General features: G+C 42.9%; 1 protein-coding gene across 1 annotated transcript in view; it reads right to left on the reverse strand.

The window, feature by feature from the left end:
* The window catches only part of Greb1l (GREB1 like retinoic acid receptor coactivator), a 247,506-nt gene that overhangs the window by 25,589 nt on the left and 201,606 nt on the right, over positions 1-20,311 (reverse strand). Inside the window, exons 16-20 of the mRNA XM_028759515.1 lie at positions 15,939-16,119; positions 14,684-14,876; positions 9,572-9,702; positions 6,180-6,519; positions 347-462 (exon numbers count right to left, since the gene is read on the reverse strand). Of these exons, the coding sequence (XP_028615348.1) occupies positions 347-462; positions 6,180-6,519; positions 9,572-9,702; positions 14,684-14,876; positions 15,939-16,119 (961 nt within the window). The remainder of the gene's footprint in view (positions 1-346; positions 463-6,179; positions 6,520-9,571; positions 9,703-14,683; positions 14,877-15,938; positions 16,120-20,311) is intronic.

Consider the following 20,311-nt stretch of genomic DNA (forward strand, 5'->3'; position numbering starts at 1 on the left):
ATATATATATATATATATATATATATATATATTTGAATACCTATCTATCATCTGTCTGTCTATCTCTCCTGCATTTCCTCGTCAGCCTTTCTGGCTGCTTTGCTCTGGGGTATAACCACTTTTCCTCTGTAGCTCAGTCCCATTCCAGAACTGGTGGTTCTGGAAATCTGAAAGAAAATGAATGAGGCTCTATTTCTTTTTTGTCCCTGCATAAAACAATCACTGTCAGACAACTGGAATTGGTTCATCAATCAATCAATGCCAGGCAACTGGAATAGGTTCATCAATCAATTGGAAGTTCAGCTTTGGGCCCATGGACATGCAGAACCAGTGACTCACATCTTACCTGGGAAAAGTTTCTCCAAGAGGGTCCTTGCCAGTTAATATCACTATGCAGGGCAGGCCTTCCAAGTCTTGGTATGTCCGAGGGATCCACTCTTCCTGATCATTTCCTCTCCAGGACTGTAGAAGAGATACAGAAGAAATCATTAAAACTCCTCATTCAAATTTGTATATATTTTTAAAGGTTTCTGGATACAGGCTTCAGACACGCCCAGCTACCTAACAACCTTTATTAAGTGTGTAAATCACTCGTATTGCCATGCTCGCTTTTTATTCTTGTGATAGGGTTTTGATCTTTGAGATGGGGTTTCATGTAGCCCAGGCTAACCTCAAATCCCCTATGTAGCTGAGGATGGCTTTGAAGCCCTCATCTTGTTGTTTCCATCTTCTAAATGCTGGATTACAAGTGTGTGTAGCACACCCACCTCTGCAGTTGCTGCCTTTACAGTATGCAAAAACATCTCTATGAGAGCATGGACTTCAGTTTTCATGTCAACAGCATGAAAGGCATTGGTATACCTCATGCATTAGCTCCACAAGCTGGAGAAACACAGCAGAGCATCCTCCTGGTGATGTAAAACTGGCTACACTTGCTGGCTCAGACAAACACTCAGGATTCCGTGATGAGAAAGGCCAGTTTTAGTTGTTAGAGACTTGAGAAAGACTCTTAAAACTCATCCAAAACATTTTAATCTAGCAAATAATAAGGCTAGCCCCAATTCTGGTGGATAATTTTTCTCTTTCTCCCTTTCTCGACTTTAAAAATAACTGTTCTAGAGGTGTATGTCTGTAATCCTAGTTACTCAAGAGACCAAGGAAGAAGTTTCCAAGTTCAAGGCCACCCTGTGGGCAACATAATGAGACATATATCAAAATAAAAGGTAAAAGAGGGCTAGGAGATATATCTAAGTGGTAGAACTTGCCCAGACACAAAACTGGAGGCTCAATTCCCCACCCAGCCTGACAAATAGTGACTGGCAGGAGGCCACCAAAGTCTGCAAGACTGATCAGGCTGGGTCAGGAACAAACACAGCTGCCCTTACTGAAGAGGGACACGATCTGCTCCTGATGCCATCAAGCACCTACAAAGCACCCAATCTTCCCCACCACGATCTTCACAGACCACCACAGACACTTAGCCACGCAGATCCTTTAATGACTTGGACATCAGTCTTGAAAACATGGCTGTATAATGCACAAGGAAAACCCACTTTTGAAAGATGTTCAAGGATGAAGGATCTGTAATTGTTTGTTTTGTTTTTTTCTGAAATGGGGTCTTGCATGTCCTAGGCTAGCTTTAAACTTGATGTGAGGTTGAGGATAAACCTGGACATGTGTCCTCGCCTCCAAAAGGCTGAGATTACAGTTGTGTGTCACAACCACTGGCTTTCTTTAGTGCTAGGGATCAAATAGAGGACTTCATGTGTGCCAGGCACTCCAACAGCTAAGGTACAGCCTCAGCACCCAGATGTTTCCAGTTTAGAACAGCAAAAAAAATAGACCAATTCAAGTAGATAGGTTTCAAAGATTATTATTTATTACATGTATAGAGTGTAAGTAGGTTTTATGTCATCTTTCCAGCAGGGCTTAACTGGCACTTCTGATAATGCTTTACCAAACAAGGACTAAGAAGTAAGCTGCTGTTCAGGGTGTGTTGGTATACCCCTTTAATTCTAGCACTCAAGAAGCAGAGACAAATGGATCTCTGAGTTCAATGGGGTGCTACTGAGTATATCAACCACACTCCAGGTCAGTTCCATGCCCAGGAGTAGCTGGCTGACACAAAACAGAACATTCCCTCCCTTTCATGGGCTTTTTTGTCTCATTGGTCTTTTGCTTATCTGTTCTGGTTTTCATTTTTGTGGGTTTTGTTTTAAAAGAGAAAGAGAGAAAGAAAGAAAGAAAGAAAGAAAGAAAGAAAGAAAGAAAGAAAGAAGGAAGGAAGGAAGGAAGGAAGGAAGGAAGGAAGGAAGGGGAGAGAGAGAGAGAGAGAGAGAGAGAGAGAGGGAGGGAGGGAGGGAGGAAGGAAGGAAGGAAGGAAGGAAGGAAGGAAGGAAGGAAGGAAGAAAGGAAGTTGGGTTGGGTGGATAAGAAGATGAGATACTCTGGGAAGAGTTGGGGGAGGGGAAAACATAGTCAAATATTTTGTATGGAACTTTAATTTAAAAAAATCAACCTAGAAATATTTTTAAAAAACACATTCTCAGGTTGGAATGATGGCCCAGCAGTTAAAGAACACAGAAGTGGGGTTCAGCTCCCTGTGCCATGTCAGGCAGCTCACAAGCCCATAACTAACTCCAGGGGGATCTGATTCCTCTTCTGATTTCTGTGGGCATCCACACCACACACACTTGGGACCCTGGCATGGCAGCATATGCCTGTAATGGTGGTGCTTAGGAGGAGGAGGAAGAAGAGGAGGAGAAGGAGGAAAAGGAAGGAGGAAGGAGACTAGGTTTCAAGGTTATGCTCAGCTACATAGTACATTTAGGGCCAGCCTCGGCTACTCGAGACCCTGCCTCCAACCAAACACCTTCAGAAGGACATCAGTCCCATCCCCCTGCACTCAAGGGAAACAATGAATTGCCCCACTCAGAGCAAACAGTCCTGGAACAGGAGTAATTTTACTCAGTGGTCTTCACACTGTGTTTATGCTCTTCCGGACAACAGGAATTCTCCTGAAAGTGTTTTAGATTCTGGAATCCACCATTAAGTCACGATTCCACCAAGGGTCAAGAGGCCGGGATGACAAAAGAAAAACTGATAAGATGTCTCACCACTCGGGAGATTTCCACTGAGTGTGAAACACATCTCACTTTTATTCTTGACCAATAGCAACTGCTCAACCCACTGTGCCATGCTTCCCATCAACCTGATCCTTGTGATGAAGGATAGTAACTTCCATGGATCAACTGTGGTCTCAGAATTCGTTTTTCCAAGGCACTTAATCCAACATAGAAGACTGGACAACAAGCCAGTTTTGGCTCAGTACTTGGTTCACTACCCAGGCAACTGTACAGACGTTTCAGATGCTTGTTGAGTGAACTGACTGATTTATTTAAGGTTAAAAATTTAATTTGTGCCGGGCAGTGGTGGCGCACGCCTTTAGTCCCAGCACTTGGGAGGCAGAGGCAGGTGGATTTCTGAGTTCGAGGCCAGCCTGGTCTACAGAGTGAGTTCCAGGACAGCCAGGGAGGGCTACACAGAGAAACCCTGTCTCAAAAAACCAAAAAAAAAAAAATTAATTTGTCCAAGGTTAAATTTTAATATCTGTCATCTCTGACCAATTAACCACAATGTATAAAGAGGATTAAATATAAGATTGAGGTCATAAAATGGGAACAGGGTTGCATTTTACCCAAGGCTGAAAATAAAATATACCTCACGCCTTCTGATAGTGGAGAAGGCATCTAGGAGCTTAAAAGAATAGGTAACCCAGGAGGCACCTGTCAAGAGGCAGTCCTGCCTAGGTGTGAGCATTCCAGCAGGAGTTTATATTTTTACCCTCACACAGATAGTACAAGAGAGGAGAGACTGAGGGGAAACAGAGGTTTGAGAATCTGGGACTCTCTTATGCAGCTGGTATCTAGCAGTTACTCAGATAAATGAAGGGGGTTCCACTGTTTTGAGAAATAATCACTAGGAAGTCCTTCACATAAGGCACACCCTTGGACAGTGGTCCTGACCCAGGGTACACACACAGCCCAGTGTCCCCTTCCCTAAGCACTGCCAGTGCATTGGCACTCTAAGGAGTGACGGTTCATTGTTTTCTAGACAGTGGCCCAGAGGGACAGGTTTTTACAATCCCCTGAAATATAAAGACCTTCTTTTCTTTTCCTTTTTTTTTTTTTCTTCAGACAGGGTTTCTCTGTGTAGCCCTGGCTGTCCTGGAACTTGCTCTGTAGACCAGGCTGGCCTTGAACTCAAGAGATCTGCTTGCCTCTGTCTCTTAAGTGCTGGGATTAAAGCCGTCCACCACCACCAGCATATACTGACCTTCTAATCAAATGACCCAGGACTGTCCGGAGTTAGATGTGGAGAGTCAGGCCAATCCAAGGAGCATCCTGCAGTCCTAGTGTAGCACAGCAGCAGCCGTGGATTCTCCAGAGTGCTGCTGTGTGCATAGCACTTGTTTCTAGTTCCTTAGTGTTTTCAGGCTGCCTCAAGCTCGTGTCTCAGTGACCCACTGTCAGGAAGCCTGCAGGGGCACTGTTATTCACCATAAGAATTTTCTACAATGTGGCCTTTGACCATAATTTTATTTTTCTTCATCACTAAAACCTTCATGACCCACATCTACTCACAAGAAAGTCCAGGTTGAGAGAAAGACCACCTAATTACTTGTCACAACTGGTTTTTAGATGACAGAAGCTGCCTCAGTGACAGCAAAACCACAAGTGTCTACATTTCTCAACCAGCTCTGTGGAAGGCCACTCAGGCTGCATTATCTTCCCATGACCTCCCAAAGCAAGAAAATCACCAATGACAAATGGCCGTTGCACTAAAGCAATGCCAAGAGCCAGCCTTGTGTTACACACACACACACTTCGGCCCTCCTCTATACATCTGGAAGAACCTCTCTGATGAACGGATCGGAAAGTCCAGTCTTTGCCCATAAGCTGTGAACATATTTCTGAAACAGAACAGTTATAATTGCTACTGAATATGAGTTTCAGTTTGGAGATAATTTTATTGTTCTAGTTGCTTATCAAGTATTTTGGGCTATTCAATTTAGGTTAGATAATACAACAGAAAAACCTAACATTTGCAAAGTTATTTATGAAGAGTAAATAAAAATCTCCAAGTTAAGAGCACTGGCTGGTCTTCCAGAGATCCAATTCCCAGCAATGTCATGGCGGCTCACAACCATCTGTCCTGGGATCCAATGCCCTCTTGTGTGTCTGCAGAGAGCAACAGTGTACTCATAACCATAAAACAAATAAATTTAAAAAAAATCTCAAAGTTAGAGCTTGAGGAAATCACATGGTTCAAATCTTGTATTTTGCAGAGAGGAAACTGCAGCAAAGTGGACCATGCGTTTTCACTTCAGCCAGTGAGTGCCAAACTAGGTTAGTCATAACTCAGTTTAGCTTGGTATTTAATGTGCAGTCTGACTCAGACATATAGTAGCTAGCTCTGCCCCCCATCTGTATGTGGACATTTGATTAAATGCTTTCTAGTGGCTTGGACAGTAATTGTAAAAATCTTCAAGGAAAACCTGGGCCAGGCATAAGGCAAGGACTTAGGATAGTTGACCCCTGTCTGACAGGAGGTGTAAGTGTCAGGCAGTCAGTCCCTGGCTATGCAGACGGCAAGGGGCTGGCTGGATCATGTACTAAGTCCCTCCATAGGACACTGCAGTCAGCCCCACCAAAGCCTGGGTGCTTAAGGTCAAAGTGAGTATACAAAGAATCAAGCTGGGACTGCATATGCAAGGGAGTCTAAAGCTGCTCTAGAGGAGTGTTAAGATGAAGGGGAATACTGTGCAGCCTCCAGCTGACACATAGGATAGATGCACAGAAAAGAATTAGTCAACAAGTTGAGAAAATACATAGCAGTGGGCTAGATGCACCTCCACCAATGTCGGGAACCACGGGGCAAACTAGTCATCTCCGTGTGTGCTGGAGGCCAGCTGTAAATGCACAGGGAAAAGGATTTGATGGGATGTTAGAAACTGCTGTCAATTAAGAAAAGCCAGTGCTTTCTTTAGTTTAGCCTTAACCTGGTCTGGGAGGTCAAAGTCACACATGTGTAAAACTTATTCAACTCAGTCGTCTGGGTGATCCATCTAACCAAGAGTCCTAGAAAACAAACAAACAGTATGCTTGCCCTTTACTAACCTTTAACCGTGTCACAAAGTGAGTTGCAACAGTGAGCTCGGAGGCGGGGTTCCCCAGGATAATCTCAAAGCGATACTGCAGACCCAGCTTGTCTCGAACCTCCTGCAGCCGCTCCTTGGCCAGCATCGCCAGCTGCACGGAAGGCACTCTGATGATGAGCATGTGTCCTCTCCCACTTTTGTTTTTTCCTGGGGAGGTGATAAGGTCATCCATAATGCTCAGCGTTTCTGGTGTGCTGTGGTCTCGGAGTGACGCCATGGTGGTGAGAGCCATCAAGGCCTCTGAGTACTGCTGGATGAGAAGATAGCAGCGCACGACCATGCTATGTAGCCGGGGGTATCTACGACAAAACGCAAGGAGTTAGTGCTCAGCAGCGGCCAGCAGGAACAGCAAGGCATGCGCAGTAAAATGCCGACGGAAACAGCAGGAAGGTGTTACTGTGCAGAATAACCTTGGATCCCACATTACTAGAAGTGGCTCTACTTGTAATGCATGTATAACCTGTTGAGACAGGTAAAGGAAATTAGAGTTTGGGGGCTGGCCTAGTCACTCTACCTTCTCAAAGTACCATGTGGGCCAGCACCGGGACCAGAAAGTTAGAACTGCCAGACTTCACGGCTGAACATCCCCTCCCCCACCAGCAATACAGATGCTCACTAGATACTAAGACACACTGGTTGGTACAGGTTAATTGTGAACGAGTCGCAATCCCTCATGCTGCTACAGGAAGCACTGCCAGTTCAGCTCTCTATGTGACTACAGTAAAGGAAACTGAGACACTGTTGTCATTATTTTTGGTGTATCAGATATAAAAAAAGAAAAGAAAGAAAAGATAACTGAAGTAGGAGTGCTAGAGCGTGCCTGTAACTCTAGCACCTGTAAGCTAGAGGCAGGAGGATTGAGAAGTTAAGCTCAGGCTGGGCTACGTAATGTGCAGATTCCAGTTTAATGAGATGCTATTTAAAAAAAAAACAGCAAGAGAATACCAACACATGAATTATCGCTAATTTGAGCTCTATGGGTAGCAGAAATATATCTTCCCATAAAAATGTGAGTTGGTGAGTGGAGCAGTGGAGGCATACCCCTTAAATCCCAGCACTCGGGAGGCAGAGGCAGGTGAATCTCTGTGAGTCAAGGCTTGCCTAGTCTACAGAGCGAGTTCCAGGACAGCCAGGGCTATAGAGAGAAATCTTGTCTCAAAAACCAAACCAAACCAAACCAATCAAACAACCAAACAGCCCCCAAAACAAAAAAACAAAAACAAAAATATGAGTTGGTACAGAAGAAATTGGAGCTAGCTGGAAAAAGAGCATCCCCTAGTGGCGAATGTTTTATTACCAGAGACTATTTGAGGAAGGGAGCCTGGGAATCTGAGCATTACTGTTCTCCGCTATCTAGACTGGCAGGTGGCAGTCACACTGGTCATGCTGGCTGTTCAGGCTAGGTAGAAAATAGATGTGTCACTTTGGTGCTCTTCCTGTGGAAGGGAGATCTGATGACCAAAGGGCACGGGGCACACTGGCTGCTGAGAAAGTACACTGGCAGGGCTGTGCAGGGTTTGGCTGAGGTGCTGAGCCTGGCAGAGTGCTGAGGAGTCTGGCCCCTTCTTGGCCACTAGTTGGTAGTTCATGAGCTGCCCATCAGCAGGGTAGGCACCTTTGCTCTACTTTCTAGTTCTCCTTAAAATTGAACAAATGTTCACAAGCTTGCCTAGAAACACCTAGGGTCAAATACCAGTTAGGGCCATCAAATGAGTACCATGGCCTTGAAGAGTTTTAGAGGGGATGGACTAAAGGTAGCAGTGCTCTAGCCTCTCCACCTTCCACTGGGATGAGTGTGGGGATGGAGAGAAATTCAGCTGCTTGTTCTCAATCACTGACTGGAGACAGACTGGTCTGGACTGTATTCAGGTCTCTGTCATGTCTTCTTGTACTACAGGGTTTACTAGGTTGAGAAAAGCACAGTCCTGGGCTAGTGCTGCCAGATGTTCAATAAGTCATAGATATTATTAGCTTGGGCAGAATGCTGGAGGGGAGGAAACCACAGAAGAGCTATATTTAAAGCTTACGATTACTGGCAATTTTTTTAAGAGCCAAAGTTAGAACAAAGATTAACTTCAAAACACAGACATTTACACTCCACACTTTGACAAAATTATGACTTAATGGTGAAATTTCCTGCATTTGTTTGCATTAAACTATAGTTGTGGTTTTGCATTACAAAATCTATAATGGGCCGGGCGGTGGTGGCCCACGCCTTTAATCCCAGCACTTGGGAGGCAGAGGCAGGCAGATTTCTGAGTTCGAGGCCAGCCTGGTCTACAGAGTGAGTTCCAGGACAGCCAGGGCTACACAGAGAAACCCTGTCTGAAAAACCGAAAAAAAAAAATCTATAATGGAAGTTGACGGAACCGTCTTTTAAAATGCAAGCCATGTTGAAGACAAATTCTCAGCAGGGGAAAGAGCTGGGTAGGAATGTCTTAGAGAGGGCAGCACATGACAGTTAATGACACAGGAAGGTGCCTGTCCCCCTACAGCTGTGAGTGCTGGCTCCACTCCTAGCCCTGCTCCCTTCCCTGACACAGCGGTATCTTGCTGGCCTGGGCATATCCATTTATCTTTATTTTATTTTTCTTTTCTTAAAACATTTTCAAGACAGTGGTGCAGACTGGTAAAGGGCTGACTCTACCCAACCATGTCCAGTATTAAGAAACTAGAGCTATCAGGAGGTCTAATTTACCTCACTACCTATGGGATGGTCACACTGAGGGTGGGAAAGGATGTTACCCTCCTTTTGAGTCTATCAATCAGGCTCTGAGAAAACAAACACAAAACATTCCTGGAACTGAGGAATAAGGGAAGCCTGACACATTAAGGGGAATTATCCCTAAAATAGAAAAAAATAAGATTCTCAGCCTTGATGGACAGGACTTCAGGATAGGTCCCAAGGATAGAACATGTTCAAATGCTTTTCATTCCTTAACTATGTTCCATTGTAACCAGTTTCCCAAGTTTAGCTTGAAGGACCTGACTAAGGATACTTGCCCACGGGGAACAGGTGAAGAGGAACAAACTTGGGGTATAATGTCAGGAGACTGGCTAGAGGCCAGGGCAGTGGCCTTTAACACACAGATTCTCCTCTGTAGTGAAGCTGCCTAGGAGACAATCTCGAGTGTGAAAAAATGGTACTGGCCCCTACTGTTGGACACCCTGCTCTTGTTCTCCTTGGAGGACCATCTGAAACCCGTGGTAGTAGAAGGCCATCTTAAGAAAGCTTTTTTATTTGGCCTTTCCATGTCACTTGCATGAGCACCACCAAAGTCACTGTGACATGGCCAGACAGACATTCAACTGTTTTTGACATATACTAAAGCCAAGGACAGCCTTCCTTACCTCTCCAAGAGGGTGCTCACCATCTTCTCAAAGGTTTCATCACATCTCAGGAGTGGGCTGGTGATCCCCCACTGCAGAGACTTGCTGTACTCATTCAAGCCAAAGTATAGCTTCTCACAGCCCACATCCTCCTGGTTGAACACAGAGCAGAGCAGTGAACAGGCTTGGTGGGAGGTAAGAGCGGCTGTGGAATTTGACACCAATGGTACATTTCTGTGGACTTAGTGTATGATTAGTGGCATCCTTTAGGAAACTACACCTAGGTTTGTTTTCTTTTCCTTTGGTTCAGATACACAGGGCAGACACCTTCTTTTCTGGCTAGGAGTTGCTCTCTTTTTTGACATATCCATAGTACAAGAAACTAAGAACCTCAAATACTCAGAGTTTGGTGCTCTTTAACTGTGATGATCTCTTCTCCAGTAAAAATCAGTTAATTATTATTATTTGCCATACAGTGGCCCATTCTTTACTTCCAGTACTCAAGAGGCAAAACCAGGCAGATTTCTGAGTTTAAAGTTAACTTGGCTTACAGAACAAATTCCAGGACAGTCAGAACTATACAGAAAAAGCCTGTTTCAAAAAACAACAAGAAGTTATTATTTTTTTAAGGTGGAGCCTGGGTTCAAGTAATCCTCCTGCCTCAGCTTCCCAAGTAGTTGGTATGATAGCATGTGCTTGTCATGTCTGACTCTAAGAGTAATCTTTTAAAACTTACATTTTAAAAAATGTGAGTCGGTTGTGCATGGGGTGTTGTTAGCATGCACATGCCAGCAGTCACCTGGAGGTCAAAAACAACAATGTCTCTTTTTTTTTCCTTTCTGTGGGCCCCAAGGCCCAAACTCAGATTGTCAGGCCTATGCAGCAAGCACCATTACCTTTTGAGCATCTCCATAGCCTGATTTTTTAACCTTTTATTTCTTTTTTTGTTGTTGTTGTTTTCTTTTTTTAATTGGGTATTTTATTTATTTACATTCCAGATGCCTTCCCCTTTTCCCTCCCTAGAAACCTCTATCCCATCCCCCCTCCTCCTTTTTGTTTTTATACCATTTTAATTACATGCAAGTATAAACGTCAGTTCTAGGTTGAGGGTCTAGCAATACAATAGATGCAAACAGTCAAGGAACAAGCAAGACAATAAACACAAATGGTTAAAGAGCAAGGCAATAAACAAAATTCTGTGAACACTCCTGTGATCACTGTTTCTAAGGGCTTATCAGAATGACCAAAATATCTGAGCCAACTTCCCTGTCCTAGCCCAAAGACATTTTCATGTCTGAAGCCTACTTCCTTGTTCTAGCCTAAAATTTAGATTCCTGTCTGAAATTACTTCTTTGTTCTAGCCTAAGATTTAGATTCCTGATGGTTTCAAACAAGTGTTATTACATGTGTTAAGGCTCTTTTAATTGTCAAGTTAAAAATACTTTTGTTTCTTCTACAGTATTTAATGTATGTTGCATTGATTGTATACTTTTTAATTGTGTTAGTATGTTGAAATCCGGCATGTCAGATACAGAGGTCTATCAACCAGCTTTTGTTTTATTGCCCTGAGTATCACAGAACCTTGGTCTTCTGAAAAAAGCTTGCAAGTACTAGAAGAAGTAAGTCAGGCTTTAAGCAGAAGCAAGAGGGTAGTGGGCTTGATTATTGCTGGTATAACAGCTTTAATTACATTAATTGCTAGCACTACTGCTTCTGCAATTGCTTTGACACGAGAAGTTAAGATAGCTACTTTTGCTAATCATTTAGCAAAAAATGTTACTAATATGTTGAATATACAAGAGGATTTAGATAGACATTTGGAACAATGGACTGATGCTCTTTATCCTATTCAAGTTATTGGAAGGAGATTCTGAGTTTAAGAGTAAGGAGCCATCTTGAGTGTCATGCCAAATACCATTGGATTCATGTTAATTCTAAAATTTTCAGTGGTAGTCATAATTAGGAAAAAGTTTAAAGACACTTGCAGTGTATTTGGCATAATTCTGACACCTCTCTGTATGTTTTAACTTTACATAGTAAGCTTATGAATTTAAAGAACACTGCTCTGCTGAGTGTTGATACAGCAGATACTGCTGATAAAATTACCCATGGCCTGAGGTCAGTATTTCTATTTTGGTCAAACTTCAAGAATGGCATATATAGCTTGACCATGCTACCCCTTTTTATCCTGGGAATACTTTTATTCCTGCCCATCGTGTTAAAGCTTGTCTTTAATAATATCAATATGTTGGCAGCCAAAGTACATGGCTTGAACCTGAAAATGGACCCCCAAGGCAGAGTTATTAAATTAACAGGCTGGCAAGCCAAAGACGGATAAGATTCTGCACAGAGCCTTACCAACCTAAGACAGAAGTGCATTGCTTTTGATAATGCATATTCCATGATGGGTAAGGAAGGCATAGTCTTGTTTATGAAATAAAAAGGGGGGGTGGAGAGCCTTTGGGGCTGCTTGGCAAGAATCTGACATGGGCCAAGGACAAGGAAATGGGCTGCTTGGCAGGAATATAACATTGGTCAAGGACAAGGAAGTGGGCTTCGGGCAGGAATCTGACATTAGGCTAGAACAAAGAAGTAATAACCTTTTATTTCTTAAGTATAATAACAACTCCCTCTTCCTGGCTGCCTTTAACAAACTCCCAGAATCACAAGGAAGGGCATTACTAGAGATCACTAACTACTCCTTTTAAAATATGGCCCCAATGCCACCATTATACCTAAAGTATTCACTGTAACCACAGGGATGACTCAAGGAAAATCACATAAAACCTATTTCTTATCATGAGAAAGAATAACAGGAAAGGAAAAACAAGTCTTTCTCTCCATCATGGGGGTGAGTTCCCCTGTGGACAAATGTCACACCAAAAGGAGACATACTGGAGATCTGTTTTGTTAGAACAACAAAAAAAATGTTTTAAAAAATATTTTAATGTTTAGTTGACATACAGTAATTATACATACTTGCGGCATTCAGATACATAGTGTGGCATTTCAGTACATGTATATTATGTATACTGATAATGTCAGAGTAGTTGGCATAGTTATCACTTCTGATCTTTATCTCTTTGTGTTGAGAATGTTCTATATTTTCTTAGGTGTTGAAATAGTCAATTAATTACTTTCATTCATGGTTCTCTTGTTGCACTACAGAACAAGGGAAGTTCTTCCTCTTGTCTAACTGCTAGTCATTCTCTCTATGTCCTTGCCAACCTCCATCTGTTTAGTTCTTGCTAACCACCGCTCTACTCTCTATTTCTTTAAGATGTTGTTTTCAGTTCCCATATTTAAGTGAGAACACAGTGTTTGATTTTCTGTGCCTGACGATTTCACTCTACACAATGCTCTCTTGCCTCATCCAATGCAAATGGCAGACTTGCATTCATACTTGTGGAACAATATTCCATTGTCTACGTGTACGCTGTTCATTCCTCGGTAGACAGCTGCCCTGACTTCGTGTTGCTCTCTGTGAGCTGCAGTGAGGTCAAGAGTCAGGAGTCTTCAGGGTGCTGACTTCTAGCCCTCAGCATAGCTACCCTCCAGTGAGACTTCAGGATCCCCAGGACCACACAGTATCACTAATCAAGATACTTTTCCCTTATATCTGGTCAACTGGCAATCCCACTCACGTAAAATGAGGTCACAGGCTCAGCCTGCACTTGGCAGGAGGAGGATGGTGGTGGGGCTTGACAAGTCAAGTGATTGGATGTAGTTGGCACCAGGATCACAGCTAAGTCACAACTTGGAGTAGTCTTTGTGTGATGTGGTCACAGTATGAGAGTTTTCACACTGAGGGCACTGCTGAAGGTTCAAGGTCCCAGCTTTACAGCAGTGTGAAATGCACAGGGCTCAGAAGTAGTTATTCATGTATGAGACATGTCTGCACTTTCTGACTTAAACACACTTATTTTTAAGTACCCAAAGCTTTTAATATCTTTACACAAGAGATTCACAATACATTGGCTAAGGCCTATGGATTTTGTTTTGTTTTGTTTTGTTTTTTTGTTTTTTTGGTTTTTTAGTTTTTCGAGACAGGGTTTCTCTGTGTAGCCACGGCTGTCCTGGAACTCACTCTGTAGACCAGGCTGGCCTTGAACATAGAAATCCACCTGCCTCTGCCTCCCAAATGCTGGGATTAAAGGCGTACGCTACCACTGCCCGGCTAAGGTCTATCATTTTTATGAAACTTATTTCTTTGATAATATATTTACCATACCACTTATAGGCTATAGAAAATATTAGATACTAGGGACTAGAACCAAAACCGTAAAGAACCATCTAATAGACACAGTGTTGAGAAGACTATTCTCAGCAGGTAGGCCTGCCCATGGTGCCAGCCCTGTCACTTTGGTCTCAACCAAAAGATGAAGAACCCACCAAAATGGAAGCTGCAGTAAGGAAAGGGAAGGTAATTATCAGGGACACAGAATATAATCTTAGTATAACCAAGAAAACAAGGCATTTAGGCCTCAGGTAAAGTTAGTCTTATTCTTTTTTTTCTTCAGTATAAGGATTGAATTGGGAGCCTCACACTTACTACACAAGGGCTGTATGGATGGGTTAGTACCCATAGAAATTGAAATCTCACTAGCATGTTGAAATGCCATCATTTAAAGTCACACAGGTAATTCAGGGTTATCAATGCTCTGGTGTAATATTACTTGTTCATTTGTTTGGAAATCAGACAATACTCTGTATATAATCCAGGCTGACCCTAAACTCACAGTCTCCCTTGGATACAGGGATACAGCATTACATCTGCATACTGAAGTCTATATAGTATGGTTAGTTCCTTATCTAAACCATGCATACATTCCTAAAGACTAGCCACCCAATAAACTTTCTCTAGTTTACCATTCACCAGGTGTCAGTGTCATAATAACTGCAATTAGCACATGAAGGTATAGTGTCCACAATCCCAGCACTCAGAAGAATGAGGCGAGACCATTAGAGCCAGAAAAGGCAAAACAGCAAGATCCCATTTCAAAAAACTGTGATTATATGAAAAATGTTGATTAGATGTCTTGGCATGATTGTGCTATGTTTTACAAAGCCATGGCCATGTTTAGTTCCAGATTCTACCTCCCAGGGAACTGCACATGGCTGCAGGAGACTCACCATTGTGTCCAGTTGTATCCAGTGGACCTCGTTGCTGGAGCTGATTCGAGACTGTTGGGTCTGCAGTGTGTATGGGAGGGAGCTCACCTGGAGCACCAGGAGGTTGAAAGCTTCTAGAACTTCTCTGCAATTAATAACTCGATCAGCCAATCCATGGGTTGGCTCACCATGTGACAGAGAGCCTGAGATCACACTGTAGAGATAGTAAGTCACATCAGTGCTTTGTAATCCCAGCTGACTGGATACAGAAGCAGGGCAGCATGGGAGTGACACTGCATTTACTTTATTTGAGAGGGGCAGATCTAATCAGAATGTGACTCATAGTTGGGTGTGGCAGTACACACCTGTAATCAGGAAGCACATGAGAAGCTGAGGCAGGCAAGATTAAAAATTCAAGGCCACCTGGGCAGTGGTGGCGCACGCCTTTAATCCCAGCACTTGGGAGGCAGAGGCAGGGGGATTTCTGAGTTCGAGGCCAGCCTGGTCTACAGAGTGAGTTCCAGGACAGCCCGGGCTACACAGAGAAACCGTGTCTTGAAAGAATTTAAGGCCACCTTGGGCTATATAATGAGATCTTGTCTTATTTTTATATTACCCTTCCAGACAGATGTTGGGGACTCTTCCCTTCCTGGCTTTTCAATTTGTCTCTAAGCTGTTTTGAGTAGTCAGTCATGCAGCCCACAGTGGCTCATCTGTGTTGAATTGGATTGTTTTACTGTGAAAGCTTCCAGCCCTGCAAAGACGCAACCCACAGTTGCGTCCTCCCGTCTCAGCAGGGATAGGAATAGGAAGAGGGTTGGGAGGAGGTCTGGGAGCCAGAGAGTCACACTGCTAAAGTTTCCACAGTGCTCTTCAGTTTGGGTATGCCAGGTTATCATGCATATCTTATTCTATTCTATTTTATTTTTTTTGTGTAAATGTGTGCGTGTGGGTGCGCATGTTTGGTCCCAGGAGCTCACATGGTGGAAGAGAGAACCGATTCCCACAGGTGTCCTCTGACATCTATGTGTGCATGAGTGCTACACGAATAATGTACATGCATAAAATAAATCAATAATGACACAAAAATGAAGATCAACATAAATTGGGCAGCAGAGTTTTAGGGGCAAGGAGTGACTGGGAATGAGTTACCAGTGGGAAGACACCGACTGGGACGGTCTCAGCACCTTCACACTGTGACTAAAGGCTTTCCTTAGGTAACAGTTACTGCTATAGAAGAAATACTGGATCTGCTCCCACTGAAGCAATCAATCACCTCGTTAGCTCCACATGGGAGTTGTCATGAACCAGCACAAACAGCGTGTAGGGGTTCTGCTTCACCTTCCTCATGAAAACTTCAAACTTGCTTTGAATCTCACTGTCTAGGCGAACAACATATTTCTCTGCTCTCTGATGAGCAAGCCCATTTTCCTCCAGACCCAGGTCTACAAGGACACCTGCAAAGGAGAAAGAAGTTTCTCTTTTTACACATTTTTGTGTATCACACACACACACATGCTCAGTGTTGACCAATACTGGGCACTAACCACACACAGGTTTGGAGAGAGAAGAAATGCCAGATCCCCCTTCCTTTAGGACATTCCGTTCCATGCCTCATGGCCTGATACAAAGAACAAGAAATACATCTCTGCTGCTTTTCTGTTTTGAGACAGCATTTCAGGAGCCTACGATGACTCCCAGGGTCAGACAGGGAAGGCTTAGAGGCCTGCACCACCACACCCAGCTTACAGAACAGACGCAAGGAATGCTCTGATTCCTGCAGTAAAAGCTGTTGAATGCTTAAGACTCATTTTATTTAACTCCTTTTTTGTAGGTAAAGTGCTAATGTCTACCTTAGGCTGCTAGGAAAAAACTAAGCTTTGGTTTGCAGATATTGAATAAATTAATAGAATATAAAAACCTTATTTTTCCAAATTTAGCATAGAAAAAGACAACACAAATCCCAGGCTTTACAGACACCAGGCATGTACTCTCCCATTGAATTACATTGCCAGACCCTATTGAAAATATTTTTATACAGGAATACACATATACAAGAGCATGGGAGGCCCTCAATGAATAAAACAAACACAAATACCCATGATTACTGTATTATCAAGAAATCAGAAATTGTGTGACTTTAGTATGGTTCAGTGGCTCTGTCTATAATTAAGTTTGGCATATAAACATCTCCAAGCTGCTGTTCACAACCCACTGTTCTTTGAAATGAAAAGATTTTTATGAGTTATACTGATGTAATTTTACCCTTTTAACAAAATGACACCAATTAGCTAACAACTATATGCAGTTAGCATCTACAAACTATAATAGCAGCCTTAAGTAAAACAGGAAGCAAAAGTGGAAAATATTTTCTTGTAAGAAAGTTCATCATACCAGAAAAAGAATCATAAAACCAATCTTAATTCAAGACTTTTTAATTTGAGACAGGGTAACCCCAACTGGCTTGGAACTCAAAGAAGTCGGTCTGCCTTTGCTTGCTAAGTGCTGGGATTTTTATTTGTTGTATGCATGTGAGTGTTGTACCTATGGAGACAAGAAGAGGGCGCTGGCTCTCTTTTAACTTGAGCCACCATATGTGTGGTGGGAATTGAATCCTGGAGTCTTCAGTAAGAGCAGCCAACGTTCTTAACCACTGAGCCATTCCTCTAGAGGCCTAGGAGCCTTTTCTTGGAGATTATTTTCAGTTTTACCTGAAAATAGTCAGGTTTTATTGTTACTGTTTCCAAAGGACACTAAGCAACAGGTGGGCACTCTTTTGAGGTAGATGACCCATGGTTCTCACTCAGCACTTAGTAACTATGTACTGGTCATTGACTTTATGTCAGGTAGTCCTCAGGGCTATGCCAAGTCTGAATATACAGAGAGTAGAGAGACAAAGGCCCTAGTAGCATGGAGGAGACACTGTCCAAATGGAAACAGGTCTTGTGGGAGTACAGGAAGCCAGCAGGACAATTCCAGGAGCTTATTCTTTTCTGCAAAGTGGGAAAGAGTCAGGCCATCTGAGAATACGTCTCTAGCAAACAAGCAGTGGCAGCTCCAGCTTCTTAATAAGAAAGTAACACATGTTCAACACCAGGAACCAAAGGGGAAATGCAAGTTACACCCACAACAAAATGGAACTATACAAAAAAACTTACAAAAAAAAATCTTAAAACAGTAAGAAAGAAGTAGGCAGAAAAAACAACAACATGTCTCTACAAAATCCACAAGCACACAGAGGAAAGCTCTGAACTAAATCAAACTAAAAAGATGGTTCTTTAACTACAGGTGTACGGGTGAGAAGTAGGTGGAAAGAGCAGAGATCAGGGTTGGGGGATATGCACACTTTTCTGAACATATCATGGCATTGGCTTTTAGAGCCTCAGAGAGCAGTGAATATCCAAAGCCAACTCCCAGGGAGTCAAACAGGAACAAATGAACCCTTGCTCATCAAGGAAGCAGAATTGCAAAGGTGAAGACGGAGGAGGACGCTAAGTGAAGCACACCACCATTGGCTGCAAAGTCTAAGTGTGAGGACAAAGGAATACACACAAAACCTTTAGGGATATGGACGAGTGGGTACATAATCAAGTCAACGGTCCAAATGAATGTGTGTCCGATGAGTGTGGCTACTTCCTGTGAGAGGGGAAGTTAACACATAAGGAAAGGGGAAAGGAGAAAGGCCAGGATGAATTTTGGAGTTATTTTAGAATTGGAGGTCTCAATATGAACTCATTATTTAAATGTATACAGAGAAGTGAAGAGGATATATATACGTGTATGAATTGACACACACACTTCCTGGATGTCTACCACGTGTGCCTAAGATGGCATGCAATAGCAATGACTACGCCAATGCCCAGATTTGGGCTTTTAGATACCTTCTTCAGGAAAAGACTCAAAGCTTTTTGGAAAATAAGAAGCTAATTTCAGGACAAAAGGAAGGGGAAAAAACCCAAACCAACCAACCAACCAACCAACCAACCAACCAACCAACCAACCAACCAATTACTTCTGGGAGCTAGTGAAACAGCAGGACTAACCAACCACAAATATACTTAATTACAATTCAACATTTATCTGTAGCCGTTTTGTTTTTAAAAAGGTAGACAATGAGAATCAAGATTTATCTGAACTAGGGCTGAAGAGATGGCTCAGAGGTTAAGAGCACTGACTGTTCTTCCAGAGGTCCTGAATTCAATTCCCAGCAACCACATGGTGGCTCACTTCTGGAAGACAAAAGAACTGTATATTTAAAGAGATGCTGCCAAAAATCCAGATACAATAATACCTGGAAAGAAGAGTAGTCACTATGGCAAGAGAGCTGTGGGCTGACAGTTGGAGAGCAGCACAGCCTTCCTGATTTGGCAGTTGGAAGAGGGCAAGATTGTCTTGTCTTTGGTGGTGGGTGGATTCAATGGATGGAATGAGAACCAGATGGAAGGAGAGTGAGCAGGTGTGTGTGTGGGGGTACCAACAATGAGGTAGAGTGGCCACACTGAAACAGGAGGGCAACCCTTCTGTCAAACAGGATGACAGGCCAGGAGACAGGTGAGTAAATATGTTTGTAGATTTGGAGACAAGATGGTCTTAATCTGAAGTTTTTGAGCTTTTTCTCCCTTAGGGGTAAGGAAGAAAAGGACAGCTCTAGCATTTGTTAGGAAAGATGGGTGAGGCCAGAAACCCCATCCAGTGAGACAGATTTTACAACAACCAGGGCAGAAAGTGGAGAGAGATCCCTTTCACCATAAAACAAAATAATTTATTATGGAGATAACTGGAAAGATGAACCCTCCACTTACAGCAGCCAGCACTTTAATTATGTGGCAAAGGAATTTATAGTCTGCATTTGGGCTCCAGCATCTAGCAGGGACATGGCTATGCTGTTTGGCAGGTGGCTGCAGAGCAGAGGCTACAAGGAACTGAAGGTTCCCAAAGTAGGGTACTTTCTCAGTCACACAATTAAGAGAGGAGTGGACATGTTAATTTCTGTTTGCACAGGGGAATCACCAGTGTGTGTTTCTTCTTTCTGGGTCAGAGTTGCTTCCCAAGACTTTTGGTCTCTGAGATACTTGTAACCATCTAGTAGGTGACACACACACACAGATACACACACATCTTTTTTTCTGATGAAGTTTTAAGTAATCAATGAAGGAAAGAAAAGTTGATAAGACCAAGAAGGTATGTTTTAGAAATGAAAATCTTTGTTCCCCTTTTTGGGACCTATTCCTGAAAGTTTCTTTGTGCCTCTTTGGACCAAATGATCTACTTGTCGCCACGTAACAGCTCCAGCTTCTTCATAACCATTTGTGTGTGACCTCTGGATTAGCATCATTGACCATGTCAATACTATATTAGTATAAGGTTTCCTTCAAGGCTCCCACCACACCCGTTCCCGTCTGCTGGATAGGTCACCTGCACAAACCAGGTAGCCCCAACTAAGCACAGTCTCTGACATTGACCCATCCACCTTGAATTTAGAATGGCTTGAAGTTTTACTGTGTTAGTATTCTAGCATTCTGACTGACAGAATGTGACCTCAATTGTCAGAATTTCAGATTATTGGGAGAACTTGAAAAGTCTTAACCAATTTCCTCTCTCTCTCTCTCTCTCTCTCTCTCTCTCTCTCTCTCTCTCTCTCTCTCTCTC

This window comes from Grammomys surdaster, unplaced genomic scaffold (assembly GCF_004785775.1).
Source record: "Grammomys surdaster isolate TR1022 unplaced genomic scaffold, NIH_TR_1.0 126298, whole genome shotgun sequence".
Lineage (NCBI taxonomy): Eukaryota > Metazoa > Chordata > Mammalia > Rodentia > Muridae > Grammomys > Grammomys surdaster.